At 46.6% G+C, this 27,337-nt stretch overlaps 1 protein-coding gene and 2 long non-coding RNA genes across 21 annotated transcripts in view; 1 reads left to right on the top strand and 2 right to left on the bottom strand.

Moving 5' to 3' along the window:
• ZNF10 (zinc finger protein 10) overlaps positions 1–25,084 on the top strand; it is a 50,147-nt gene extending 25,063 nt beyond the window's left edge. For 3 of the 19 annotated variants that reach the window (XM_070065696.2, XM_070065694.2, XM_017338427.4), the window contains 4 exons: positions 6,656–6,747; positions 13,816–13,942; positions 14,615–14,710; positions 21,720–25,084. In XM_070065696.2, the coding sequence (XP_069921797.2) occupies positions 6,715–6,747; positions 13,816–13,942; positions 14,615–14,710; positions 21,720–23,203 (1,740 nt within the window). In that variant the 5' untranslated portion in view covers positions 6,656–6,714 and the 3' untranslated portion in view covers positions 23,204–25,084. Of the gene's footprint in view, positions 1–682; positions 1,518–1,618; positions 1,678–6,655; positions 6,748–8,537; positions 8,676–9,899; positions 10,108–10,557; positions 10,684–13,815; positions 13,943–14,614; positions 14,711–16,319; positions 16,584–21,719 lie in introns of those variants that run through there. The other 16 variants (XM_089323526.1, XM_089323529.1, XM_089323527.1 and 13 more) reach the window with 12 other exon arrangements.
• Positions 16,036–19,126, bottom strand: LOC149119808 (uncharacterized). The gene is made up of 2 exons (XR_016227482.1): positions 17,989–19,126; positions 16,036–17,621 (listed from the first exon to the last, which is right to left on the bottom strand). It is a non-coding gene; the product is annotated as an uncharacterized LOC149119808 (long non-coding RNA).
• The window catches only part of LOC149119807 (uncharacterized), a 9,172-nt gene continuing 3,640 nt past the window's right edge, over positions 21,806–27,337 (bottom strand). Inside the window, exon 2 of the long non-coding RNA XR_016227481.1 lies at positions 21,806–27,337. This exon is cut by the window's right edge and continues 923 nt beyond it. This is a non-coding gene — a long non-coding RNA (uncharacterized LOC149119807).

Here is a 27,337-nt window from a genome sequence, read left to right as displayed (position 1 = left end):
AGTCCACAGCACTCGCGGGCTTCCAAAACGTAGCTTTTGCGTTCTATTCACTGTTGTGTGACACATTCGTGGATGAAGTGGGTCTGCTTCTAACAAGTTTGCGGCAGAATGGACAGGAGAGGTTTTTTTTAACGTTATTTATTTGAAAGCCAGTTATAGAGAGAGGATGAGAGCGAGCGAGTGAGCGAGCTAGCTTCCATTCGCCGATTTACTCCCAGACGGCCTCAAAGCCCGGAGCTGGGCCAGGTGAATCCAGAAACCTGGAACTGCACCTGGTTTCCCCCGGGGGTACAGGGGCCCAGGGACTGGACCAGTGTCCACTGCTTTCCCAGGCACATTAGCAGGGACATGGGTGGGAAGTGGAGCAGCTGAACCGGCGCCAAATGCCAGCCCCAGCCTAGATTCCAGTTTCTTATCCTAATCTGAGAACATTCGTTAAGAAACTGCTTTTCTTACCGAAGTTGTCTTTACAGGTTTTTTTCCCTCAAAACTACCCATGTCATTAATATTTTTAGTTAATATGAGGAAGATTTGTGTGTGGTCTTTTTAAAAAAGTCCGTGTCTTTAACTCTTAGTGTCCTCATTTTTTTTTTATAAATCTAATAATTAACTGAAGGTATTTGTGTATGTATGTGTTCTTGTATTTTCAAGGAAATCTCATAAGTTTAACTTTTTAATTTTTATTTTCCATTGTTACTGTGTTTCTTTAATTAATCTAGTATGAGTGTCAAAGATAAGGTTAACATCCAAGTTGAATATGTAGTTCCCACTTAGAGTGTATGAAGAAGATGGGCACCGGTTCGTGTCCCTGCTGCTCCTCTTCCGATTTAGCACTCTGCTTATGGCCTGGGAAAGCAGAACTCAAGACATACATGATGAGAGATGGAATGAAGAACAAACGAGTAATTTTCAAAAAGAGGCAACCATGTGTGTAAGTCGCGATCTAGGAGGTTTTGCAGAGGTAGACACGATTTTAATGGAAACTGAAGAGGAGCAGCTGGGACTTGAACCAGCACCCATATAGGATGCCAGCTCCACAGGTGGTGGCCTTCCCAGCTACACTGCAGTGGCAACCCGCTCCCTATCCCTTTCAAAACCACCTCAACAGTACACTAACTTTTCTTTGTGTTATAACTAACATGCTCCTCTTCTGTTTTGTTTTGTTTTGTTTTTTAACAGGCAGAGTTAGAGAGAGAGACAGAGAGAAAGGTCTTCATTCCATTAGTTCACCCTCCAAATGGCCGCCAGTGCCAGCGCACCACGCCAATCCGAAGCCAGGAGCCAGGTGCTTCCCCTGGTCTCCCATGGGGTACAGGGCCCAAGGACTTGGGCCATCCTCCACTGCCTTCCCGGGCCACAGCAGGGAGCTGGACTGGAAGAGGGCAACCAGGACAGAATCTGGCGCCCCAACCGGGACTAGAACCCGTGGGGCCGGCGCCACAGGTGGAGGATTAGCCTAGTGAGCCACAGCGCCGGCCTAGAACATTCTTTTGCTTTCAGCGGCAGTACTCTGCAAGGTCTGGACTGAGCATGGTAAAAGACTTCCTTTGTCTGCACTAAATGTTTCTCTCTCACTTACACTAGCATCTGAGAACATAATTTTTGCCTTTTCCCACAGAACACCTCTTTGCTGCCTCATCTCATCTAACATTTTATCATGAGTTTTTGAGCATAAAGGTAAATTTTAAAACTATACACTGAATATTTAACAAACCACCATCTGGACTGTACTGTTAACATTTCACGATACTTAGTTGTAATCTAGCTATCTGCCCATCTTTGCCCATCAGTCTGTTGTGTCTGCTCTGATGCATGTCAGAGTAAATGGTGGGTGTCTAGACGTTTTCCCTAAAGCCTTCCAGATGCATAATATTAGTATCTGGAATTTGATAGCAGGTTTTTCTTTTATGTAAAACTAATGTAACATGAAATGCATGATTCTTAACTTTGCATTTTCTGAGTTTTGAGAAGTGCACCATATCTTGAAAATTGCCATCTCTGCTGGCCCAGAATTTTAACTTTGTGGCTCTGGATCCTTTTTACTGATCATTCCTTGCCCTTTACACATGCCAAATACTGTTAAACTTAGAATTTGAAGAGATCCCATTTTTTATTTAAAAACATATGTTCCGTGTGTCTGAGAGAACACTTTCCCTGATGAGGTTCTGTTCAGATCTAAATGCTGACCCTCGGGTACCAAGTCTGAAACAGATTCCTTAGAAAGCAGAGAAGTTAACGTTGTAGGTGTGAAGTATTGACAAATGCTGGAATGAATGAGTGTGAAGTACAAAGTACTGATTAGCTACTTTCTAGGATTTAGAGATCAGTCCTAATTCTCTAGTGGTTCATTGTCTCAGAAGGGAGACAGCTAGTTATAGTGCCAGGCAAGTGTTGAAGTGCTGGAACAGAGGGAGTGGCAGATGCTTTGTGACACTAACAAAGAGCCACTGATTGACAGGAGGACAACAGGAAGGATCATGGCCAAGGGGGAATTGAGTGAGTCTTGGAGAGTATGGAGCAAGGGCAGTGGGAATTCAGTTGAAAAGTTGTCAGGGCCCAGAAAGCCGTGAAGCCTGTACACTAAGTGATTTGATCATGCTGATTTGTGCTGTGTGAGTGCATGTGACTTGGAGAGTGACATTCATAGCTTTTCTGCTGATACTTGACGCTTCTTTCAGCCTATCTGTGCCCAGGGGGGAGATAAAAGATCCCCAGAATCTATGAATAGCTTACCTTAACTTGTACAAGGGAATTTGCGCTTGTGCTTCAACCAAGGACTTAAGGGGGGAAGAGATTGTCCGGACAGTTCTGGGAGGCTTAGGGCAAGCAGGTGAGTATCAGGGAGATGAGCAGGGGCACAGCCAAGGAATGCAGAAACTGGAAAGGGCAAGGGACCTCCCCCCCTGGGGCGCCAGGAGGACCAGCCCTGCCAGCTCCTGGGTTTTAGCCCACTGAGACCCTCGGTGGACTTCTGAACTTGAGAGCTGTTAGGCAATAAACTTGTGTTGATGACAGCTATAGACAACCAGTGCATCTCTCCTTACTCTTGAATTTACCAAGGCAAAGATGATCTCCCTGTCTCCTTGACTCTTTTGACTTTACTTTAGGAGAATAACAGAATGATGACAAAGCCGTACTTTTTTTGGGTGGCCACGTCTAGTAGAAAACACCCACCTTATTGTGATGTAGTGTTCACAATGTTGAGTTAATGTGTTGTTCTCCTGTAGGTTTTACCATTTGGAGTTTGAAAAATGGAACAAAAATCCCCCCCCCCTTTTTTTTTTAAGATTTATTTTATTTAATTGAAAGAGTTACAGAGAGAAGTAGAGACAGAGAGAGAGGTATCCCATCTGCTGGTTTACTCCCCAGATGGCTGCAACGGCTGGAGTGGTGCCAATTTGAAGCCAGGAGCCAGGGAGCTTCTTCCAGGTCTCTCACGTGGATGCAGGGGCCTAAGGACTTGGGCCATCTTCCACTGCTATCCCAGGCCATAGCAGGGAGCTGGATCAGAAGAGGAGCAGCTGGGACTAGAACCGATGCCCATATGGGATGCTGGCACTTCAGGCTAGGACATTGACACGTTGCACCACAGCACTGACCCCAAAAATCCCCTCTTTTTTTTTTAAATTTTTTTTTATTTTTTTTTAAGTTTTTGACAGGCAGAGTGGATAGTGAGAGAGAGAGAGAGAGAAAGGTCTTCCTTTTGCCGTTGGTTCACCCTCCAATGGCCACCGCGGCCGGCGTGCTGCGGCCGGCGCACCGCGCTGATCCGATGGCAGGAGCCAGGTACTTCTCCTGGTCTCCCATGGGGTGCAGGGCCCAAGCACCTGGGCCATCCTCCACTGCACTCCCTGGCCACAGCAGAGAGCTGGCCTGGAAGAGGGGCAACCGGGACAGAATCCGGCGCCCCGACCGGGACTAGAACCCGGTGTGCCGGTGCCATAAGGTGGAGGATTAGCCTAGTGAGCCGTGGCGCCGGCATCCAAAAATCCCCTCTTAAACTTAATGGTCATGATGTGGAATGACTTTTGTACTTTCTGATGCTTAACATTAGACCTTTTCTTGTATTATATGCCTTACCACTAAAAAAAGGAGACAGTCACTCTTAGTTGCTCCTTGAATGTCTTTTTTTTTTCTTAGACAGAAATCTCTCATCTGCTGCTGCATTTCCCAAATGCTTACAATAGCTCGTCTCTCCCTGCTGTCTCCCAGGGTATACGTTAACAGGAAGCTGGAATTTAGGAGCAGAGCTGGGGCTTGAACCTAGGTACTCTGGTATGGAATGCAGGTGTTCCAAGTCGTCTCTAAATCATTAGGCCAAACACCTGCCCCCGAATGCCTTTGATCTTGTGTACATTATAGAATTGTCCTTGCCTTTCTTAGATGTGCCTTGTCTTATTGGGAAGATTACTGGATTTGATAGCCCAGGAATGCCATCTCTCTCTTTTGTTTCCAACACAGCAGTGACCAAATAGGAAGATGGGGTCTAAGCTCTCCATTGTGGTTTTTTTTTTTTTTTTTGATAGGCAGAGTGGACAGTGAGAGAGAGAGACAGAAAGAAAGGTCTTCCTTTGCCGTTGGTTCACCCTCCAATGGCCGCAGTGGCTGGCGTGCTGTGGCCGGCACACCGTGCTGATCCGATGGCAGGAGCCAGGTACTTATCCTGGTCTCCCATGGGGTGCAGGGCCCAAGCACCTGGGCCATCCTCCACTGCACTCCCTGGCCACAGCAGAGAGCTGGCCTGGAAGAGGGGCAACCGGGACAGAATCCAGCGCCCCGACCGGGACTAGAACCCGGTGTGCTGGTGCCGCAAGGCGGAGGATTAGCCTAGTGAGCTGCGGCGCCAGCCCTAAGCTCTCCATTGTAACCCAGGAAAAGGGCACTGATCCCTAAAGGCCAAGATTGATGCTGTTGCTGTGCCCAACACAGGAAGAAGTGCTGGATGTCATTTGGTGGAGAATCTGAAATAGCTTTCCTTTGTGGAGTTGCATTTTTCTGTTACCATTAAATGAACTGCACCCACCTTAAGGCTCAGAGTCTCTTAACATTCTCGCCTATGGGGGCTGTCACATCACGGTGCTCCTGCCCTCTCCTCTGAAACTCTCCTGCCCTCTCTTCTGTTACTTCCTGTCCTCCTAGCTCCTTTGTATCTATAGTCTCCGTACACCTTTGAAGTTCCCCTCAAATCAGCCCTTTCCTTCAGTGTCTCTGCCTGTGTTCCAAAACTAGGTCCGGTTGCTGACTGGATGAATCTCTTAGAAGCCTTACTTTCCTTGATATGGAGCGCCCACATACACAAATCCCAAACCAGGTTTTTGTTCCGCTCACTGTAGTCCTCTTCCTCTGTCTCCCTCAATAGAGAGTGTTGCTGGAGAAAATCACAGCTGACAGATGCTCTGTCCACAGCCTCCACTTGTCTTTGTCAGCTGCTTTTGCTAATCCATTGCTGCATGACTCAATCCTTTATCACTGTCCTCGAAGATCTCAACAGCTGTTGTTCCTCTCACTGTTAGCATACAGCCTTGCTTTCTATTTTGGGAACATTTTTGTTGAAATGCCTGTTGACTTGGCATCGCAACTGTCTATCTTCCAGGAGGAGGTGGGAGAGAATGAGTATCCTCCTCCTCTTGTACAAGCTGATCCCTTAATTGCAGCTTCTGACCCATCCCCTCCCTCTCTCCTCCTGGCGCTCCAACCTTCTGGGCTGTTCTTCCTTCCTCAGCCTACAAACAAACAGATCTCCGCTTTGACCCCACCATCTCTTCTAGCTCTGCCCTGGTTTTCCTTCTTTCTCTACCTCCAAACTTCTCATCCTCATCATGGAGTTTGTTTCTTCTCTTTGCCAGTGTATTGAAATTGGTCTCCCTAAATCATTAGTGAACCCTTATCTAACCAGCCCAATAAATTTCAAAACTTAATTGATTAACTCTATTTTGATCATGCTCACCTTGAAATTCCCTCTACTATATCTTTTCATTGTCTAGTCATTCTCTCTGCTGCCTTTGTTGGCATCTGTTTCTCTTCCATTTGAAAGACAGAGTCACAGAGAGGTCTTCCACCCACTGGTTCACTCCCCAAATGGCCACAAAGACCAGGGCTGAGCTGATCCAAAACTAGGAGCAAGGAGCTCCTCCCAGGTCTTCCATGTAGGTGCAGAGGCTGGAGCACTTGGGCCAACCTCTGCTGCCAGGTACATTAGCAAGGAACTGGATCAGAAGTGGAACAGCTGGGACTGGAGCCAGTGCCCACATGGGATTCCAGCATTGTGGGCTGTGGTTTAACCCACGTTGCCACAGTTCTGGCAGAGCACTTGTTTTCTTATCTCTAATGTAAGGATAGTACATAATGATAAGTTTGTTTCCTCAAAGGCGGGGAGTGGGACGGGGTGGGTATTTGTAGTGGTGGGTGTACATCCATTAAATTCCAAGTGGAATTTAGCCTGGAAGCCTAGAGATTAAGGGGAGAGGTATAATTTCTGTACTCTTTTCTTCCTGGTCTTGGGGGGTTTCAGACATTGTGGGTTTATTTGAGGAATATCTCTGATGTTCTGTGTGGTGGGTGTCTGTGTCATACAGAGCTGGTCTGAGAGTTCATGCTGGCAGTTTAGAGCATCTCCCCTTCATCACAAACTTCTCTCCTGTTTCTTTTTCCCCAGCTTCACCTTCTCAGGATTCTCCTGTTATTCAAGAAAGTGCCATCAAGGACAAGAAGGGCATGGAAGCTGAATGGCTAAGTGCCCAGTCCCAGGTAAGTTGGGCTGCTCTTTGTTTTCCAACTAAGAATCCCATTTTGCTTACAACTTAAGAAATTTTATCTCTGATTCTCTCTTTTGAGAGATTGGGACCATTTTGTTTACTATATTTATAGTTTCATTTCCTTTACTGCAAAAGAACCCAGGTTTAACACTAATATGGGTGGGAGTCAAGTGAAGTGGTATCAAGGACTCTTAGTGAAATGTTGCTTCATCCACAAAAAGAAATTGTATCAGGTTTCTTCCAAAGAAGATGAGAGAACTGGGGATACTGGTGCCTCTTGAGAGTTTTTCTGGTCCCTGGCTGTGGTGCTGGCTGTGCTAATTCCTCCACAGGGAGCCTCTGTTTGGAGGAGCTTAGGGACAGGTTATGTCATTACCAAAAGGTTAACTCCTACCAAGAGGAAGGAGCTCCAACAGAACCTTTGGGCGCAGAGTGACTTGGGCACATCAAGAGTGGCAAGCTTTGCCCCCTTGTACCCTGTTCAGCTCCTCCTTCTGCAGGGTCTTTCCTGCAGGTCTGGTAAGCAGATTGAGTGCAGCTGAGATTCCCTGGCCTGATATTCCTTGGTCTGTCTGAAGGGCTTGGCCTCACACTGGAGTTTCTGGACAGGTGTTTGGTGTGTGCCTTTAACACAAGGAGATTTAAATATTTTTAAGATTCAGGAGAAACTTTGTTTAATGACATTTAATGCTAGGGCTGATGTTGTGGCATAATGGTTTAAGCCACTGCCTGCAACACTGCATCCCATGTGGGCACTGGTTCAAGTCCTGGCTGTTCCAATTCCCATCCAGCTCCCTGCTAATGCACCTGGGAAAGCAGCAGAAGACGGCCCAAGTCTTTGGGCCCCTGCACGCACGTGGGAGACCCAGAAGAAGCTCCTGGCTCCTGACTTTGGCTTGGCCCAGCCCTGGCTGTTGCAGCCATTGCGGGAGTGAACCAGCAGATGGAATGTCATGCGCTCGCTCTTTCTCTCCTTCTCTCTGTAGCTTTGCCTTTCAATTAAATAAAAGAAATTGTTAAAAATTAAGATGACTTGTGATTGTCCAAATGAATTTTAGAGAAGTGGGTTTGTGAAGGACCTGAGTATTTTTGTTTGTTTTTAAGATTGAAAGGCAAAACAACAGAGAGTCGGGGGCGGAGAGAGATCTTTCCATCCACTGGTTCACTCCGCAAATGGCCACAACAGCCGGAACTGGGGCAAGCTGAAGCCAGGAGCCTAAAACCTTCATCCTGGTCTTCCACATGGGTGTCAGGGAAGCAAGTACTTGAGCCATCTTCTGACGCCTTCCCAGTCAGATTAACAGGAAGTTGATTGGACATGGAGCAGCCAGGACTCCAGTTGGCTCTCCAGAATGTGATGCCAGCATTGTAAGTGACAGCTTAACCCTCTGTACCATAGTGCTGGCCCAAAGACCCAGATTTTTATTTGAAGAATCAGTTCATCACAGGTAACAGGGCTGAGCAGAACTGAAACAAATACCAAGAAATAATTGGCAAGGTAGAGCTGATGAGCTTGACAAGGAGGTGAGCAAGTTTTCTGGCTTCTATACTGTGTGAATGTATGTATAAGACTCTGAGGTGGATGGTGCGTTACAGTTAAAGGAACTAACATGGTGAAGTTAAAGAAACAAGCATCATTCAACACAAAATCTAATGTGTCCGAGCTAAGTTCAGGTCTGCCTGGTTTAAACCAAGTTCTTAACTAGTGTCTCACACTTCAGTGGTGACACTGTCCACTGCTTTGTCTCTGTTCCTGCTAAAGGTACAGTGTATTTCCTACAGGAATGCTAAAAGCACCAGTCCGTAAATCAGATGACCAGTTATGTTAAAAATGGTAGCTTTCAGCGAGAGACAAGACGGTGAATGTGTCAAGGACCCCAGAGGAGAGCAGTGGGGACACCTGAGTACTATGAGAATGAGGTGGGTGAATGGTTCCATTGCCACCAGGTCATAAGGGGCAGGGTAAGTCCTGGAGAGCAGACACATGATTCATGGAGACTGTTACTGTCTGTCATGGGAATGCACCCCTCCCACCACCGCCATATTTGGCATATCCAGCTGGCCATCTCCCTTAGTGAAATAAAGGCAGAGGTAAGGGAACCCTTCCTGGAAAAAGAACAAGTAGAAGATATCTTGGAAGAAAAAAGATACCTAGTTTGTAAAATCTGAAAATTCCTTCAAAAATGTTTTGTGTTTGGCAGAGTTCTTTCCTTCTAGTATATAGCTGTGTGATTTCTGATAAATGCACATAGTTGGGTAACCCCCATTTGAATCAACATAGAGAGTAGATCCATTCCCCCCAGACTCCCCACATGTGACCTCTCTATTGTTGGGCTTCTGTCTTTGCCCCTCACCTCTGGTGACCACTCATTCCTCTCCAGTCCGCTGGTTCACTCTCCAATTGGCTGCAACAGACAGGGCAGAGGCAGGCTGAAACCAAGAGCCAGGAGCTTCCTCCAGGTCCTCCACATGAGTGCAGGGGCCCAAACATTTGGGCCATCCTCTGCTGCTTTACCCAGAAATCTACTTAGCAGCACAAAGGGCCAGCATTGTGGCATACAGGGTGAAGCTGTGACCACGATGCTGGGGTCCCACATGGCACCAGCTTGTGTCCTGGCTGCTCCGCTTGAGACCCAGCTCCCTGTTAGTGTGCCAAGGAGAGCAGAAGACCTCTCTAACTCTGAGAGAAGTGGGGAGAGAGAGGTCTTCCATCTACTGATTTACTCCCCAAATGGCCACAGTAGCTGGTGCTATACCAGGCTGAAGCCAGGAGCCAGGAGCTTCATTTGGGTCCCACACTTGGGCCATCCTCTGTTGCTTCCCCAGGTGTGTTAGCAGGGAGCTGGATCAGAAGTGGAGCAGCCAGGATGTGAACCAGTGCCTCTATGGAATGCAGGCGCTGCAGGTGGCGGGTTAACCCGCTATGCCACAGCACTAGCGCCAATTAAACAAATCTTAAGACAATAAGTAAAAATGCTTATGATAGTTCTTAACCTAAGATTTCACTTTGGACTTGTTCTTGAGTAGACCAGATCCCTCAAAATAAATACTCCTAGAATAAATTCTCGTCTGTCCTCTTGCATTGCTCCAGTGCTGTTAACCTAAACTCCCTTGCTTTTGATTTTTGTTTGTTTGTTTTGAAAGAATAGAGATTTGCCTAATTCATGGCTGTGGAGACCGGGAAGTCCAACAGCGTGACGCTGGCATCTGTTCCACATTGGATAGGAGCCTGCCTGGGAGCAGAGGTCCATTCGGCATCTGGTACCCACACTGGTCTCCTGTGCTCTGCCCCTGGTGCAGCCGGCCCTTCCTGATGAGAGATGCTGGGGCATTTTCTCTCTCCTCTGTGCAGGTGACGGTTTGAGTGGTGAAGAGACAGCGACAGTGTCAAAGCCTTTCTCCTGGACCTTGCCAGGGTTATCAAAGGCTCCATTTGTGGTATCTGTACCATCTCAAAGCGAGATGCTCAAATCCCACAAAAGAGGTGCAGCGTTTAAGAAGGGTAAGCAGCGACCTAGCACAGAGGAGAGCCCAGAGTGTGGGACGGAAATGGGAGTGAGCACTTGCTGTTAGAGTTTTCCGTGGTGTGCTTGGAATGGTGCAGTATTCTGGTTCAGTCTCCTCCTGTGTGATCGAGTGTTGCTTCCTGTGCTTCAGTCAGCAACAGCCTGCAGCACTGGGATCCATCACTACACAGAGATGTTTGGTCATGGGTGGAATTCTTTCTCATGTCAATTTTCAGTACTCTTTGGGTGCTCCCCTGTTCGTGCTCAGCAAAGTTATGAATGCTGCTTGGTTTCAGGATATAGCTGACCGGCATGTGACGTATCAGGGAGGAAGTCTCACCACTTCCCTAGTGTGAGCGAAATCATTGCTGACTGCCCTTCAACCTGTAGCTGCACGGTCCTTTCTCATCCAGGAGATGTCTGTGAGTCTCTTTCCCATCTTTTTTTTTCAAGATTTTATTTATTTGAGAGGTAGACTTACAGGCAGAGAGAAAGATCTTCCTTCTGATGGTTCATTCCCCTAACGGCCATAACTGCTGGAGCAGGGCTGATCAGAAACAAGAGCTTCCTTTGGGTCTCCCAAGCCGATGCAGGGACCCAAGCACTTGAGCCATCTTTCACTGATTTCCCAGGCCACAGCAGAGAGCTGGCTTGGAAGAGGAGCAGCCAGGACATGAACCGGTGGACGTACAGGGATGCCAGCACCACAGGCGGAGGCTTAGCCCGCTATGCCACAGCACTGGCCCCTTCCTACCTGTCTTGTTGGTCAGCTGGTTAGTCTCCTGCATATGTCCCTTCTCTACTGCCTGTTTTGCTTTGAATATCGCTGGTGCAGTAAAGGAACTGAAATGCACCAGTGGATGTCTAACAGAAAGGAACTGGCCTTGCTACTTTGGATTTGGCTTCCCTTACAGCAGTGCAGTCCTTGTACAACAGTGGGTGCCTCTTCTCAATCCTCTTTGCTTTATCCAGTATCAGTGCTGATGACGCGAAGACCCCTGGAAAAGCTTATCTTTTCCAGTTGCACCTCTTCTCCTTGGTGAAGCGACAGACTTCCGCAAGACAGTCTCTCCACAGTCTGCTGTGAGCAGCTCAGCCTCTGCAGAGAAGTTCTCTTTACCATGTCCGTCTCCGCCAAACTGCAGGCTGTTGAGGGCCACTGAGTCACCTGCCATCAGTGGGCATGATGGGATCGGAAGGAGGCCAGGGCAGCTTGCTCTGACCAACTCCCTGACTGGGGAAGGCAGGACTCACTCTGCCAAGGGCCCTCTGCATGTTTCTTCTTTCTGAGGAGCTGGAATTTTTGCCTCTGGTGCACACAAAGCAGAATTTTCTTAATCCAGGGTGTAGATTTTTAACACCCCAGTGGGTTTGAAAGGACCACAGACAGGGTTTTCTGCAGCTATTTTCTAGCATTTGCCAGCCCCTTGGACTGACTTGAATATTTGGTGTTTTTTTTTGGTGTGTGTTTGACCCTCCCACCTCTGGCCTTCCTGCTTTCTACCACCCTTGGATGAATGGGATTTGTAATTCTAACTGTTGTGTTTTGTGGATTTGTTATTTTTATTGTGTTTCTAGGAAGCACATGCATTGGACGTGGGAGGTAAAAGAGAATCTCTGTTGCTCCTGCTAACTCTCTTTATAGCCATCACTGTTTCTTTAAGGTTTTATTTATTTATCTGAGAGGTAGAATTACAGACAGTGAGAGGGAGAGAAAGAGAGAAAAGTCTTCCATTCACTGGTTCACTCCCAAGTGGGCACAACGGACGGAGCTGGGCTTATCTGAAGCCAGGAGCCAGGAGCTTCTTTTGGGTCTCCCACACGGGTGCAGGGACCCAAGCACTTGGTCCATCTCCTACTGCTTTCGAAGGGCGTAGCAGAGCAGGATCGGAAGTGGAGCAGCTGGGACTACACTAGTGTCTATATGGGATGCCGTTGCCACAGGTGGAGGATTAACCTGCTACGCTACAGTGGCGGCCCCACCATCATTGTTTCTTATTTGAGGTTAAGTTTTGTTTTTCTTGCTCCACTGTAATAATTAATAGATAGGCAGAAGAAGCAGAGGATGGATAGATAGATATGGATAGAAAAGACAGATGGATAGATAGAATAGGTAGTCTGCAGAGATGGGACAGGAGGAGGAAAGACCTTACAGCCAGGTCTGTTGGGTTTTGAGGAGTGGTTTTCTTTCTTCCCCTTGAAGGAGACTGCTTTTTTCATGGTGCTTTGAAAACTCCCTGGCTGTGAGGAGGTAACAGTTCTAGACAAGTGGCACCACAACACAAAATGCTCGGAGAGCTTGAACTTTTCAACTCTGGAGGACTGGAATGCACTGTTAGCCACTGCCGGGTCTGTCTGCTATTTCAGGGAATGCTGCGTGCTGCGAATAGGAACTGAAAGGGTAAACTTGCTATACCCATGAAACCTGTGATTGGTTGGCGTTTTCCTGCCATTTTAAGAGAAATAATATGTGTGAGGAGATGGGGCAGCTGTCAGACCACTTGTACACTTTAAAATAAAAAAGTCATAATGAGGCCGGCGATGTGGCTCACTAGGCTAATCCTCCGCCTTGCAGTGCCGGCACACCGGATTCTAGTCCCGGTCGGGGCGCCGGATTCTGTCCCAGTTGCCCCTCTTCCAGGCCAGCTCTCTGCTGTGGCCAGGGAGTGCAGTGGAGGATGGCCCAAGTCCTTGGGTCCTGCACCCCATGGGAGGGTGAACCAACGGCAAAAGGAAGACCTTTCTCTCTGTCTTCTCTCTGTCTCTCTCTCTCACTCACTCACTGTCCACTCTGCCTGTCCAAAAAAAAAAAAAGTCATAATGAAATGTGAGCTGGTTTCCCACCCAAGGAAAAAAAAATAGCCTTCCTGCTGCACCGTAATGTGGCAGAGGGCATCACAAGGCAAGGCAGAGCCAGTGTGCTAACTTGTGTTTTCCTTCCTCTTCATCATTTCTTTTTATTTTTTAAAAAGGCTTTATTTATTTATTTGAGAGGTAGAGTTACAGAGGGAGAAACAGAGAGAGAGATCTTTATCCACTGGTTCACTCCCTAAATGTCTGCAATGGCCAGAGCTGGGCTGATCTGAGGTCAGGAGCCAGGAGCTTCTTCCAGGTCTCCCAGGTCTGGGCCATCTTCCACTGCTTTCCCAGGCCATCAGCAGGCACCTGGATCGGAAGAGGAGCAGCTGGGACACGAACCAGCACCCACGTGGGACGCTGTTGCTGCAGGTGGAGGCTTAGTGTACTGAACCACAGCACCAGCTGCCATTCTTTTTATTATTTTTAAAATTTATTTACTTGAAAGGCAGAGTTACACAGAAAGAGTGAGGTATCTTCCACCTGCTGGTTCACTCCCCAGACATTACCAGGGAGCTGGATTGGAAGTGGAGTGGCTAAGACTCAAACTAGCACTCATAGGAAATTTCCTTATCACAAATAGCGGCCTAACCGGCTGTGCCGCAGTACTGGCTCTGACTTCCCTTCTTGTCAGGACTCAGGAGAGGAAAGCCAGATAACACAGCTGACTCAATACAAAATTTATTCTGACGTTACAGACACTGGTGACCTTCAAGGATGTGCTTGTGGACTTCACCAAGGAGGAGTGGAAGCTGCTGGACACGGTTCAGCAGATGATATACAAGGATGTGATGTTGGAAAACTATAAGAACCTGCTTTCCTTGGGTAAGAGTAACCTCTGCTTTTCCTTTTTTTTATTTTAAAAAGACTTATTTATTTGAAAGGCAGAATGATAGGAGAGACGGAGAGACAGAAAGAGATCCTCCACCTGCTGGTTCACTCTCCAAATGACCATGATGGTTGAGATTGGGCCAGACTGAAGCCAGGAGACAGGAGCTTTTTCTGGGTCTCCCACTTGGGTGCAGGAGCCCAAGCAGTTGGGCCATTCTCCCTGCTTTTCCATGCACATTCGTAGGGAGCTGGATCAGAAGTGGAGCAGCTGGGATTGGCATTCTGATATAGGATGCTGGTGTTGCAGGTGGTGGCTTACTCCACTGTGCCATGTCAGCCCCTCTGACCTCTGCTTTTGAAGATAAACTTACCCTGGTGGTTTTGGTTCCTGATCAAAACATAAAGCATAATTTAGGGTATGAGCTTGGGGTTCTGTGACCTAATTTCTTTGAGGCATGGAATAGCATTTTTCTACTACTTTTGTGGAAATGTTAATTATTTTTCAAGATAAGTTTCCTTTTCTTGCTCTGCATCCTCACATATTTAATTTTTCAGACCCTCTGTGGTACTCTGAGAGGGTTGGATACTTTACTCTGGGATCCTTCTTCATGTCAGCCCTGAGCTTCCCCAACTCTTACCCAGTTCTTTGTCTTTTCCTGGGAACAGGGCATCCACTTCCTAAGCCAGACGTGATCCTTCGGTTGGAGAAAGGGGAAGAGCCCTGGCTGGTGGAGAGAGGGTTTCGTTGCAAGGCTCATTCAGGTAAGGACCAGACAAGAGTTGCCCTGGGCAGTAGACCAGATGACCCATGAGGGGCCGAACTGCTGCAGATAGTGACCCGTTTTCCACACGGGTCCTTGTTTCTGAAGAGACTGAGTTTTTCTGCCTTCTCTGTCCACAGTGCCAGTCTTCCTTCTGCAGTCCAGTCACACTGCGTTTGCAGTCAGGCGCTCAGGTGTCTTGCTGCTTCATTAAAATTACCTTCTTATTGATATGCTCTGTTCCAGCCCTGTTCATGTTGCTTTTCTCATTATTACCACGGACTCGAGCATCTCCATTCTCTAATTTATCACAGAATCATTGTCTTTGCTACTTTTCTTTTTCATGTTGACCCTTCCTATAGGCTCAGTTCTCTGACAGGAGATGGGAGTCTGTCACCTGCCACTATCCTGAGACTGTTTTCTGCTGGTTAGAAAACCCAGGGCTGCCAAACTCCTTGTTGGCTTACCTGTCCGTCCTTCCCAGAAGTGCAATTCTCAAAAATACCTGATTCCCTCACTGTGCTCTAGTTATTTGTCTTTCATTCCATTCATTCCTGTTTCATTTTAATGTTAATATTTACAAGGTGCACATTGTAATTTTGTTTCCAAAGACAGTTCCTTCTCCCTCTTGACCTGTGTATAAGGAAATATTTACAGGGGAGATTGTCTTCCATGGTAAAAAATAGAAAATTTTCTTTCAGCTTCCCACTCCTTTATTCTCTGTAAGTGTTACTTTCTCTGACCTTTTTACCCAAGCGCAATATTCCAATATGTTCCTTTTTTTAAAAGATTCATTTATTTATTTGAAAGAGTTAGCAAGAGAGGGAAGACGGAGATCTTCCATCCACTGGTTCACTCCCCAAATGACTGCAATGGCCAGGGCTGGTCCAGGCTTAAGCCAGGAGCCAGGAGTTTCCTCTGGGTATCCCATGTGTGTACAGGGGCCCAAGCATCTGAGCCACCTGCTGCTGCTGTCCCAGGCACATTAGCAGGGAGCTGGTTCAGAACTGGATCAGATGGGACTTGAACCAGCGCCCATATGGAATGCCAGTGCTGCAGATGGCAGCTTAACCTGCTGTGCTGCAGTGCCAGTCCCAACATCTTCCTTCTTAGCCATCTTAGGTGCTGTGGTCTAAATCAGTGCAAATAACCTCTTTCTTACCATGTAGAATGGGCAGGACACTTAGCATTGATTCCATGCAGGCTAATATGGGACTGTAGCCTCCCAAGTCCAGTGCAGTGCAGTTCCAGCAGAACAACCTGCAGGCATGTTTCTGTTCCTCCAGTACCTAGTATACACACGTATCAGGCATTTCACCGAGTCTTGGGATTTGAGTGTGATCTCAGTTCTCTTTTTCACTATGGAACCTTTAGTGACTCCTCATTGAGTAGAAGTCCTTTCTTTTTCTGACCTTCCACTTAGTTTAAGTGTGTACTCAGAAGTATCATGAACTGTTTTTGACTTTCTAATAATTCACTTGTTAGATGCTTGTAAAAAATATCATGTCTTGGGGCTGGTGCTGTGGCGTAATGGGTAAAGCCGCCGCCTGCAATGCCTGTATCCCATATGGGCGTCGGTTCGACTCCCTGCTGCTCTACTTCCCATCCAGCTTTCTGCTGCGGCCTGGGAAAGCAGTGGACAATGGCCTGAGTCCTTGGGCCCCTGCGCCTGCATGGGAGACCCAGAAGCTCCTGGCTCCTGCCTTCAGATCGGCGCAGCTCCAGCCATTGCAGCCAATTAGGGAGTGAACCAGCGGATGGAAGACCTCTCTCTCTCTTTCTCTCTCTCTCTTTCTCTGCCTCTCCTTCTCTCTCTATGTAACTCTGACTTTAAATTAAAATAAATAATTCTTAAAAAAAAAAAAAGAAAAAAATCATGTCTCAAGGTCTTTAAAAAAAAGCTGTTAAGAACTTGATCATCAGTAGGGCTGGTGCTGTGGCGCAGTGGGTTAATACCTTGGTCTGAAGTGCTGGCATCTCATATGGGCATCGGTTCGAGACCTGGCTGCTCCACTTCTGGTCCAGCTCTCTGCTGTGGCCTGGGAAAGCAGTAGAAGATGGCCCAAGTCCTTGGGCCCCTGCATCCACGTGAGAGACCCAGAAGAAGCTCCTGGCTCCTGGCTTTGGATTGGTGCAGCTCCGGTCATTGGTGGCCATTTGGGGAGTGAACCAGAGGATGTAAGACACCTCTCTCTCTTTCTCTCTCTCTCTCTCTCTCTCTGCCTCTCCTTTCTGTATTACTCTGACTTTCAAATAAATCAGTCTTTAAAAAAAAAAAAAAGAACTTGATCATCAGTTGCTTTGGGACTGTGAGAGGATAGGTTATTCTGTTTTCCTTCTTTTAATAAAGGAAAATACTCCATTTATATGCACTAATACTTTTCCTGTCTTTACTAAGTTCTCCATCCTCACACAAATGTTAATTTTAGAATCTTCCAGTGGCATCTATAGTTTAAAAATCTTCGTAGTGTTCTCTGTGCCTTCGGTGAAGGCAAACTGAGGAAAAGGTGATGTATTTCCTATCATAAATCAATATGGGGCAGGCACCTGATACAGCAAGTTGGGATGCCCACATCCCATCATCCAAGCGCCTTGGTTTGAGTGTCAGCTTCACTTACACTTCCAGCTTCCTGCTAATGCACCCTGGGGAAAGAACAAATAATGATGCCGCTGGATCCCTGTGACTCACTGGGAGACCCAGATTGAGTTCTCAGCTCCTGGCTTTAGCCTGACCCAGCCCAGGTGGTTTTGGGGATTTAGGGAGGGAATGGCCCAGCAGATAGGAAATCTCTGTCTCTCTGGCTTTCAAATAAAAAGAAAATGCAGTGGGGAGAAACTAGGAAATAACAAAGTTGTGAATGAAAATTAAGACCAAAGGGAGGGGCTGGCGCTGTGGCGCAGCGGGTTAAAACCTGGCCTGAGCCGGCGCCGCGGCTCACTAGGCTAATCCTCCGCCTAGCGGCGCCGGCACACCGGGTTCTAGTCCCGGTCGGGGCGTCGGATTCTGTCCCGGTTGCCCCTCTTCCAGGCCAGCCCTCTGCTGTGGCCAGGGAGTGCAGTGGAGGATGGCCCAGGTGCTTGGGCCCTGCACCCCATGGGAGACCAGGAAAAGCACCTGGCTCCTGGCTCCTGCCATCGGATCAGCGCGGTGCGCCGGCCGCAGCGCGCCGGCCGCGGCGGCCATTGGAGGGTGAACCAACTGCAAAAGGAAGACCTTTCTCTCTGTCTCTCTCTCTCACTGTCCACTCTGCCTGTCAAAAAAAAAAAAAAAAAAAAAACCTGGCCTGAAGCACCAGCATTCCATGTGGGTGCCAGTTTGAGACCCGGCTGCTCCACTTCCGATCCTGTGGGAGACCCGGAAGAAGCTCCTGGCTCCTGGCTTTGGATCGGCGCAGCTCCAGCCATTGCAGCCAATGGGGGAGTGAACCAGCAGATGGAAGACCTCTCTCTCTTTCTCTGCCTCTCCTCTCTCTGTGTGTAACTCTGACTTTCAAAAAAAAAAAAAAAAAAAAGACTAAGGGGATACATTTATTGGCTTCCTCCTTTCTGCCAGTTGATGCCACTGAGGAAGCATTATCAAAGTCTGTTTTCCCACTGCTGTCATGTTTAAGTCATCGTCTAAAGAATCGAAACAGCTGCAGAAGCTTGTCATCTGAGCTCATCTTTGAAACAGTCAGTGAGCATGGGAGGAGCTGTCCTGAGCAACAGGAATGTTTACAGATGGTGGTGATGAGACCTGGGGGCTTTGAGCACCATGGAGGAAGTGGATGCAGCTGTGGGCACAAGACCACATAAGGTAGACAGAAGAGTTGTAGAACCAAGAAGGACTGCATGAAAATAAGATTATGCAAGACTAACTGTGAAAAAGATCTTGGTTGATGGCATTAAAGAAGAGCATCACCTCAGAGATTATTTCAAGCAGTATGGGAAAACTGAAGTGACTGAGATAATGACTGACCCAGGCACTGACAAGAGGGGCTTTGCTTTGATGACCCTGACTCTGGATAAGATTTTCACTTAAAATACCGTCCTGTAAATGGTCACAGTTGTGAATGGCGGAAGTCCCTGTTGAAGCAGGAGATGGCAGGTGCTTGATCTACTCCAACAAGTTGAAGTGGGGGCCAGCATTGTGACATTGTGGGTTGAGATGATGGCGGCATCCCATATGGGCACCTGTTCTAATTTTCAGGCTGCGCCACTTCTCAGTCCAGCTCCTTGCTAATGCGCCTGGGAAAGCAGCAGAAGATGGCCCAAATACTTGGGCCTCTACTCACATGGGAGACCTGGATTAAGTTCCTGGTTTGGGCCTAGCTGCTGTGATCATTTTGAGGAGTGAACCAGAGGAGGGAAGTTCTGTTTCTCTCTCTCTCTCTTTTTTTTAAGATTTTAACTCTCTGAGATACAGAGAGAATGAGAGGCAGAGAGAGAGAGAGAGAGAGAGGTCTTCCATCCGCTGGTTCACTCCCCAATTGGCTGCCATGGCTGGAGCTGTGCCGATCCGAAGCCGGGAGCCAGGAGCTGCTTCTGGGTCTCCTACACGGGTGCAGGGGCCCAAGGACTTGGGCCGTCTTCTGCTTTCCCAGGCTGTAGCAGAGAGCTGGATCAGAAGTGGAGCAGCCGGGAGTCGAACCAGCACCCATAAGGGATGCTGGCACTGCAGGCGACAGCTTTTCCTGCTACGCTACAGTGCTGGCCCCTGTCTCCCTTTCTGTCCTTGTAACTCTGCCTTTAAAATAAGTAAATAAATCTTAACAGGAGGTAGAAGAGGATCTGGAAGCTTGTGGTCATGGAGGTGGTTTTGGTGGCAATGACAACTTTCATCGTGGAGGAAATGTCTGTGGTTATGGCCTTGGCAGCAGCCAAGATGGTGGTGGATATGGTGGCGGTGGGGATGGTTACAATGGATTTGGTAATGGTGGAAGTGGTTTTGAAGGTGATGAAAGGTACAGTGATTTTGGCAGTTACAACACTCAGTCTTGTCTTTTTTAAGATTTATTTAAAAGGCAGAGTTACAGAGAGGCAGAGACACAGAGAGAGAGTGATCAATTTTCCATCCATTGATTCACTCCCCAAATGGCCACAGTGGCTGGAGCTGGGATGATCTGAAGCCAGGAGCCAGGAGCATCTTCTTGGACTCCCACGTGGGTTCAGGGCCCCAAGCATTTGGGCCATCTTCTGCTGCTTTCCGAGGCCACAGCAGAGAGCTGGATTGGAAGTGGAGCAACTGGGTCTTGAACCAGCGCCTGTGTGGGATGCTGGCATTGCAGGTGGTAGCTTTACCGGCCCCACAGCAATCAGTCTTTAAATTTTGAAACATTGGAGGCAGAAGCTCTGGCCCTTATGGTGGTTGTGGGGCCAGTAGTTTGCCAAACCATCCCATGTAATCAAGGTGGCTATGGTGGTTGTAACAGTAGCTGTGGTAGCGGCAGGTTTTTAATGGCTGCCAGAAAACAAAACTTAGCCAAGTCCGGTGTTGGCAGGTTCTCACTGCTACAAGAGAAACATGTTTTAAACAATACTCACGTGTATGGACAAAACTCTAGTCCATTTGTGTGACTAATTGTGTAACTGATTATTTTAGTTTCTGTTCTGTGGAATGCATTCCAACAAAGGAGGTTTTAATGCAGTTTTTTTTTTTTTGCACTCATGCTGTTGATTACTAAATGCGATAGTCTGATCATGACACTGAATAAATGTGTATTAAAAAAAAATGAAAAATTAGGACTAAGGTGGGGTTGTACAAAGAAGTCACAGGACCTGGCCTGGCCCAGGGATTTTTTACCAGGTGTACTAGTTTCCTAGGGCTGATATAACAACACACATGTTGAGCATTGCTAATCCAGAAAGCTGAAAGAATACCAAACCCAAAACTTTTTGATCTTGTATATTAATGTTTGGACGAGAAAGTGGGAGTACAGTCCTTTCTGTGGAATTCTTACTGCCACCTGCACGGCTGACTGTCATTATCACATTTGTCATGTTCAGTCCTCTGCTTCTTTGTACTTTCTGTTCCTTTTATGTACTGTCTAGCCCAGTGCCTTTGTGTTTCCTCTTCCCTTTGTCATTCTCTATTGAGGGTATAAAGTCATATTTGAAAATAATTCCACATGTGTCTTAACAGTCTTCGTCTGCATGTACATCTTTCCATTCTCACCTTAATATGTAGTTATGCCGCGGCTCACTTGGCTAATCCTCCGCCTTGCGGCACCAGCACACTGGGTTCTAGTCCCGGTCGGGGTGCCAGATTCTGTCCTGGTTGCTCCTCTTCCAGGCCAGCTCTCTGCTGTGGCCCGGGAGTGCAGTGGAGGATGGCCCAAGTCCTTGGGCCCTGCACCCCATGGGAGACCAGGAGAAGCATCTGGCTCCTGCCATCAGATCAGCGCAGCGTGCCAACCGCAGCAGCCGTTGCGGGGTGAACCAACGGAAAAGGTGTCGCTCCCCCTCTTCGTGGAGGAACGACACAGGACCCTGCGCTGTTCTTTCGTCTGCTCGGCCCTCCCCGGGTTTTCTGCTGGTTCTTCCCGGGTTGGCTACTATCCCTTCCACCTCCGTGGAAGGGCAGTTCCCCCTGGCCGCATTCCCCACTTCCGCAGGGGAGCGGCACACCGCCAGCCGGCTTTCTCGGGGGCTGCACGGGTTCCCTTAGATGTTCCCCATAGATGTTCCCGGTGCATGCCGTCTCTCTCCTCCTTTATAGTCCTCTTCCGCCAATCCTAACTCGGCTGCCCACACGCCGAGTACGCTGCTCTCCAATCAGGAGCAAGTCCTACAATTTATTAGTTGAACTGGAGGCAGCTGTGCGGAAGCTGTTTACTTCTCTCCCAGCACCATATTGTGGGAGAGCAGATGCATAGAATAAGTCTTAATTCGAGTAACCCAGTCCAGTCCGGATTGCTCCCCACAAAAGGAAGACCTTTCTGTCTGTCTCTCTCTCTCTCTCTCACTGTCCACTCTGCCTGTCAAAAAAAAAAAAAGTAGTTACACAAAACTTTTTTTTTTTTTTTTTTCAGATTCTGAGACTGAAGTTGAAATTAAATCATCAGTTTCCAGTAGGAACATTTCTAAAGATGAACAATGCTGTGACATTAAGATGGAAGGAACATCGGGGAATGATCTCTGGTATTTATCATTAGAAGAAGTCTGGAAGTGTGAAGACCAGGTGGACAGATATCAGCAAAACCAAGAGAGACATTTGAGGCAGGTAGCATTCACCCAGAAGAAATTACTTTCTCAGGAAAGAGTGTGTGAAAGTGGTAAATATGGAGGAAGTTGTCTTCTTCCTGCTCAGCTAGTACTGAGGGAGTATTTCCATAGACGTGACTCAAATCCTAAAAGTTTAAAACGTGATTTAGTTTGTAGTGATCATCAGGAAAGCCCTGCAGGTCACAGTGATGAATGTGGTCAAACCTTCTGTCAAAACATTCATCTTATGCAGTTTGCAAGAACTCACACAGGAGAGAAAGCTTACGAATGTGCTAAGGATAATTCTCTGAACCACGGTACATCTCTTGGTATAACGAAGGTCATACATAGAGAGAAACCCTATGAATGTAAGCAATGTGGGAAATGCTTCAGCTGGCGCTCTAATCTTACCAGGCACCAGCTTATTCATACTGGAGAGAAACCCTATGAATGTAAAGAATGTGGGAAGTCTTTCAGCCGCAGCTCTCACCTCATTGGACATCAAAAGACTCATACTGGTGAGGAACCTTATGAATGTAAAGAATGTGGAAAATCCTTTAGCTGGTTGTCTCACCTTGTTACCCACCAGAGAACTCACACCGGAGACAAACTGTACACCTGTAACCAGTGTGGGAAATCTTTTGTTCATAGCTCTAGGCTTATTAGGCACCAGAGAACTCATACTGGAGAGAAACCTTATGAATGTCCTGAATGTGGCAAATCTTTCAGACAGAGCACACATCTCCTTCTGCATCAGAGAACTCACGTGAGAGTGAGGCCCTATGAATGTAATGAATGCGGGAAGTCGTACAGCCAGAGATCTCACCTTGTTGTGCATCACAGAATTCACACTGGGCTAAAACCTTTTGAGTGTAAAGATTGTGGGAAATGCTTTAGTCGAAGCTCTCACCTTTTCTCTCACCAGAGGATCCACACTGGAGAGAAACCATATGAATGCCACGATTGTGGGAAATCCTTCAGCCAGAGTTCTGCCCTTATTGTACATCAAAGAATTCATACTGGAGAAAAACCATACGAATGTTGTCAGTGTGGGAAAGCCTTCATCCGGAAGAATGACCTCATTAAGCATCAGAGAATTCATGTTGGAGAAGAGACCTATAAATGTAACCAGTGTGGCATTATCTTCAGCCAGAATTCTCCATTTATAGTACATCAAATATCTCATACTGGAGAGCGGTTCTTAACATGTAATCAGTGTGGAACAGCACTTGTTAACAGCTCTAACCTTATTAGATACCGGAGAAATCATATTAGAGAAAATACCAATATCATGAATATAGAAGACTCATAAGGAGCGATCACTTCATTCTGTGGTGCTCATCATCTGAAGTGAGGCTGTACAAAGGGGGTCCATGTGGAAGTGCTTTGAAACTTGTCACTACCCTGTTGCACACTAGAGAGTTGGTCTTGGAGAGGGGAACTATACAAATATTTCAGTACAAAAATATATCAGATTTTCTTCTTTCCACAAATTCCTACTAAAGTAATTGGGATGGGAATGTTCTTGACCAAACTTGAAGTTCTACAGCCTGAGAAGGAACCAGTAAGTAGGTGAACTGTTGAAATACAACACACTGCATTATCTTATTCAATAAGGCAAATGAAAAAATATGCTACTGAAGAGGGAGTGTTGCTGAGAATTAATAAATTAATGACTGTTACTGCACTAAGAAAAGGAAAAGTAGTAATCCAGTGAATTAGTATGACATTGGTTACTGGATTGTGCCTCTCTTCCTGGGATACTTAGTGCTTAGTATGTTTTAGGTGTCTTGTATAAACTACATTTTGATTAGAAGCATGGGAAATGCTTACAAAATAACTTAAACATTTTGGGGAGTGGACCTTTGGCATAGCAGTTAAGACTCCAATTGGGCTACCCACATCCTGTATCAAAGTGCCTGGCTCTTCTCCCAGTTCCAGCTTCGTATTGTGCACACCCTGAGAAGCTAGGGCTGATGGTTCAAGTAGCTGGGTCCCTGCCATTCGTGTGGGAGATCTGGATTGAGTTCCTGACTCCAGAGGATTGAACCAACACATGGAATCTCTTCCCACCTCTCAAATATATGTGCATGTGAGCGAGAATTCAAAGTATAGAGAAATGAACGGAATTGATGAGATTACAAATTTCCTGGGCTAGTGTTGATGTGATGATTTTAAGACATTTTCAAATACTCAAAAGGTTATCTAGTATTGTCTATGCTATTAAGGACTCTTGAGGACCAGCTGCTGGCAGACTTTCCTTTTCTAAGTTGTCTGGGCTCACAGAGTTCCAGTCTGAGACCTGGTGTGAAAGGATCTTGAAGCATAGAGGGGTATTCGGCATGTGGATGGATCAGGGAGAGTCTCAGTTTGAGTGGGATTTGGTGCTTGAGAGTCTCTGTCCAAAGACATCCTTTCTCTCAAGGAATTCTTATATTTATGAAGGAAACATGGTCTGAGAGCATAGACCTGAGTTGAAATACTCAGGTTTCAATCCCACCTCTGTACCCAACTAGATGCTGGGCATGCTGCTTAGTTTACCTGTGCCTCACTGAAACTTCCCATAAATTAGACAATAATTATACTTACTCATATGATTGTGGTGGGAGTAATAAATAACTAGAGCTCAGATTAGTACCTGATACATAGAATGACATTATAATTAGTAGCTGCACTGGTGGATATTGCCCCAGCCCAGTGTCTGTCATTTCATTTAAACTTGCTTGCATACTTTTGTGTACTTTTTTTGTGCTTTCTCGCTTCCAATCGTACATGGTTTTCCCTTTTGCCTAAATCATAATTTGGGAAAATCATTGACAAATAGTGATGTCTGATTTCATTTTTGAGGAACAGTAAACAACTTTGAATACTGTCTGTAAAACTGACCTGTTTGTATGAGGTTTTTCCATTCTAGGTAGAGGATCCTGATCTTCAGGAAGAGGATCTGTTGTAACTTTATTTCAGTGAATGAATCTCCTGTGTAGGGACTGAGCATGATTTGCCATTTTTCTAGCATATGTACTGTATGTTCAGTAAATGTTGAATGATAAATGAATAGTGTTACTGCTTCCTGGAAAGAAATCTTGATAGATCACCCAGGAAAAATTTAGAAATGGTGGCTGGGATCATGAGCTATAAGGTTGTGATGAGGCCCTCTAACTCATACTCTCAATAAAGATGGTATCTTGAAAAATGTTCAGAAACCTGGGATTACTGAAGAGCAAGAAAAAGTCTGCGGCGCCAAATGAATGCTAGTACCACTGGTGGTAGTTGGTGATCTTTGTAAGGTATCCATGTGCTAAGTCATTTCATGTTTAATTTCACATGTCAACCGTATGAGGAAATTTATGTTCCCAGTTCTGTATCAAAGGAAATTAGATTTTGGGAATTTTTAGTAATTTGTTCAAATTCACATAACTAGTTAGTGGTGGAGCTTCATTTGAAAACTAGACTTTTGTGGCAGAGATCCAATAACTTAGGGCCTGGCACTTCATAGGGTCTTAGAAAATTAGCTACCCTCAGGTAAAGAAACTACTACTCACTGAGACCTCCCTCAGTGTCCTCTGTCTCCCTTCTTACAGTTATTGTAGAATAATGCATCCTAAAAATGGCATGTTGAGGGGCCTCTGTTGTGATGCAGCAAGTTGAGCCAGCAGCTGCAATGCCGACATAGGTTGGAGTGCCAGTGCTGGCTGCTCTGCTTACAATCCAGCTCCCTGCCAGTGTACCTAGGAAAGCAACAGAAGGTAGCCCAAGTGTTTGAGTGTCTGCCACCCACATGGGTGGCTCCTGCTGGGTCCTGTCTTCAGCCTGGCCCAGCCCAAATGTAGCCGCTTTGGGGGGTGAACCAGTGGATGGAGGCTCTCTCTCTTGTCTTTGTCTCCCTCTCTGTAATTCTGCCTCCCAAATAAGTATATTTTAAATACTAATTTAAAAAAATACATTGAAGTGTAAATCAGAATCTAAGTGGAACTGAAAAAATTTTTAAATGACACGCTAAAGTATAAAAAATCTAAGAAGGTGAATTACGCTGAACAAATGACATGGCTTCTGATTAAATGCACCATCTCATTTATAAATTTCTTTCAGTTCTATTCCTCTGTTTTAACAAAATGACCCAAAGTTGAACAGTAAGAAGTGGACGAGCTGAGGTTCAAACCTGAATCACTGGCTTTATTTCTGCGTTCTGCTGTTCTTTGCTGCTACACCTGGTTAAGGAGCTTGGCAGTTACCCTGAAGATAATGGAAAGGCAGAGGAATTTAAAGCAGGGTCCTAACATCAGTTATCAATGCCATAGGCACATGTGCAGTCCAAGTATTTTAACATTCATCCTTGTGTAATGCACACAGTGATTTTACTATGTGTCTTGTGCTGTCCAGGCATAAAGTTAGTCTTAGAATGACTTAGAGACATGCCTATCTTTTCATAAAATCCTGGCCTGTTTATTTCCAGAACTCCAGTACTCCCATTGCCAACTCACTGGAAACCTGATCTAAAATGGTAGCAGTAATCCTAGTAAAGAACATGTAGGGGCCAGCATTGTGGTGCAGCAGGTGAAGCAATGGCCAGAGCTGGGCTGATCTGAAACCAGGAGCTTCTTCCGGGTCTCCCACGTGGGTGCAGGGGCCCAAGGACTTGGGCCATCTTCTACTGCTTTCCCAGGCCATAGCAGAGAGCTGGATCAGAAGTGGTGCAGCTAGGTCTTGAACCAGCACCCATATGGGATACTGGCACTGCAGGCTGAGGCTTTGCCTGCTACATCACAGTGCTGGCCCTAATTAAAAAAAAAAAAAAATTGGGAGGAAAAAATAAGAACTGGAATCTAAAGGCAAGAGAAAAGTGATAGATTTTGGCTATAAGACGTGCATGTATTTAATGCCACTAAAAATTAAGGTCAGGGCAGGTGTCTGATTCAATGGTTGAGAGACTGCTTGGGACTCCGGCATGTCATTATCAGAGTGCCTGGATTCGAGTCTTGGCTCTGCTTCTGAGGTCAGTTTCCTGCTAATCTCATTCTGGGAGGCAGCAGGTGATGGTTCAAGTACTTGGGTCCCTGCCACCCATGTGGGAGACCAAGATTGAGTGTCCATCTCCTGGCTTCAGCCTACACCAGCCTTAGTTGCTGTGGGCATTTGGCGAGAGAACTGGCAGTGGAAAGATGAAGATATATAGATACAGATATATAGATATAAGGGCTGGGTCCTGCAGTGTGGCATAATGGGTAAAGCTGCTCTCTGCAGTGGTGCATCCCGTGTAGGCACTTGTTTGAATCTCAGCTGCTTCACTTCTGATCCAGCTCTCTACGAATGCACCTGGGAAAACAGCAGAAGATGGCCCAATTCCCTGGACCCCTGCACCCGTGTGGAGACTCAGAAGAAGCTCCTGGCTCCTGGCTTTGGATTGATGTAACACCTTGACAGTAGGGTTCCATTTTGGAGAACCTGA

Source organism: Oryctolagus cuniculus, chromosome 21 (genome assembly GCF_051225735.1).
Source record: "Oryctolagus cuniculus isolate XC-2025 breed Fujian yellow rabbit chromosome 21, ASM5122573v1, whole genome shotgun sequence".
In the NCBI taxonomy this organism is placed as follows: domain Eukaryota; kingdom Metazoa; phylum Chordata; class Mammalia; order Lagomorpha; family Leporidae; genus Oryctolagus; species Oryctolagus cuniculus.
Note: the sequence above shows the minus strand (reverse complement) of the source record. Positions and strands in the feature narration are given on the sequence as shown.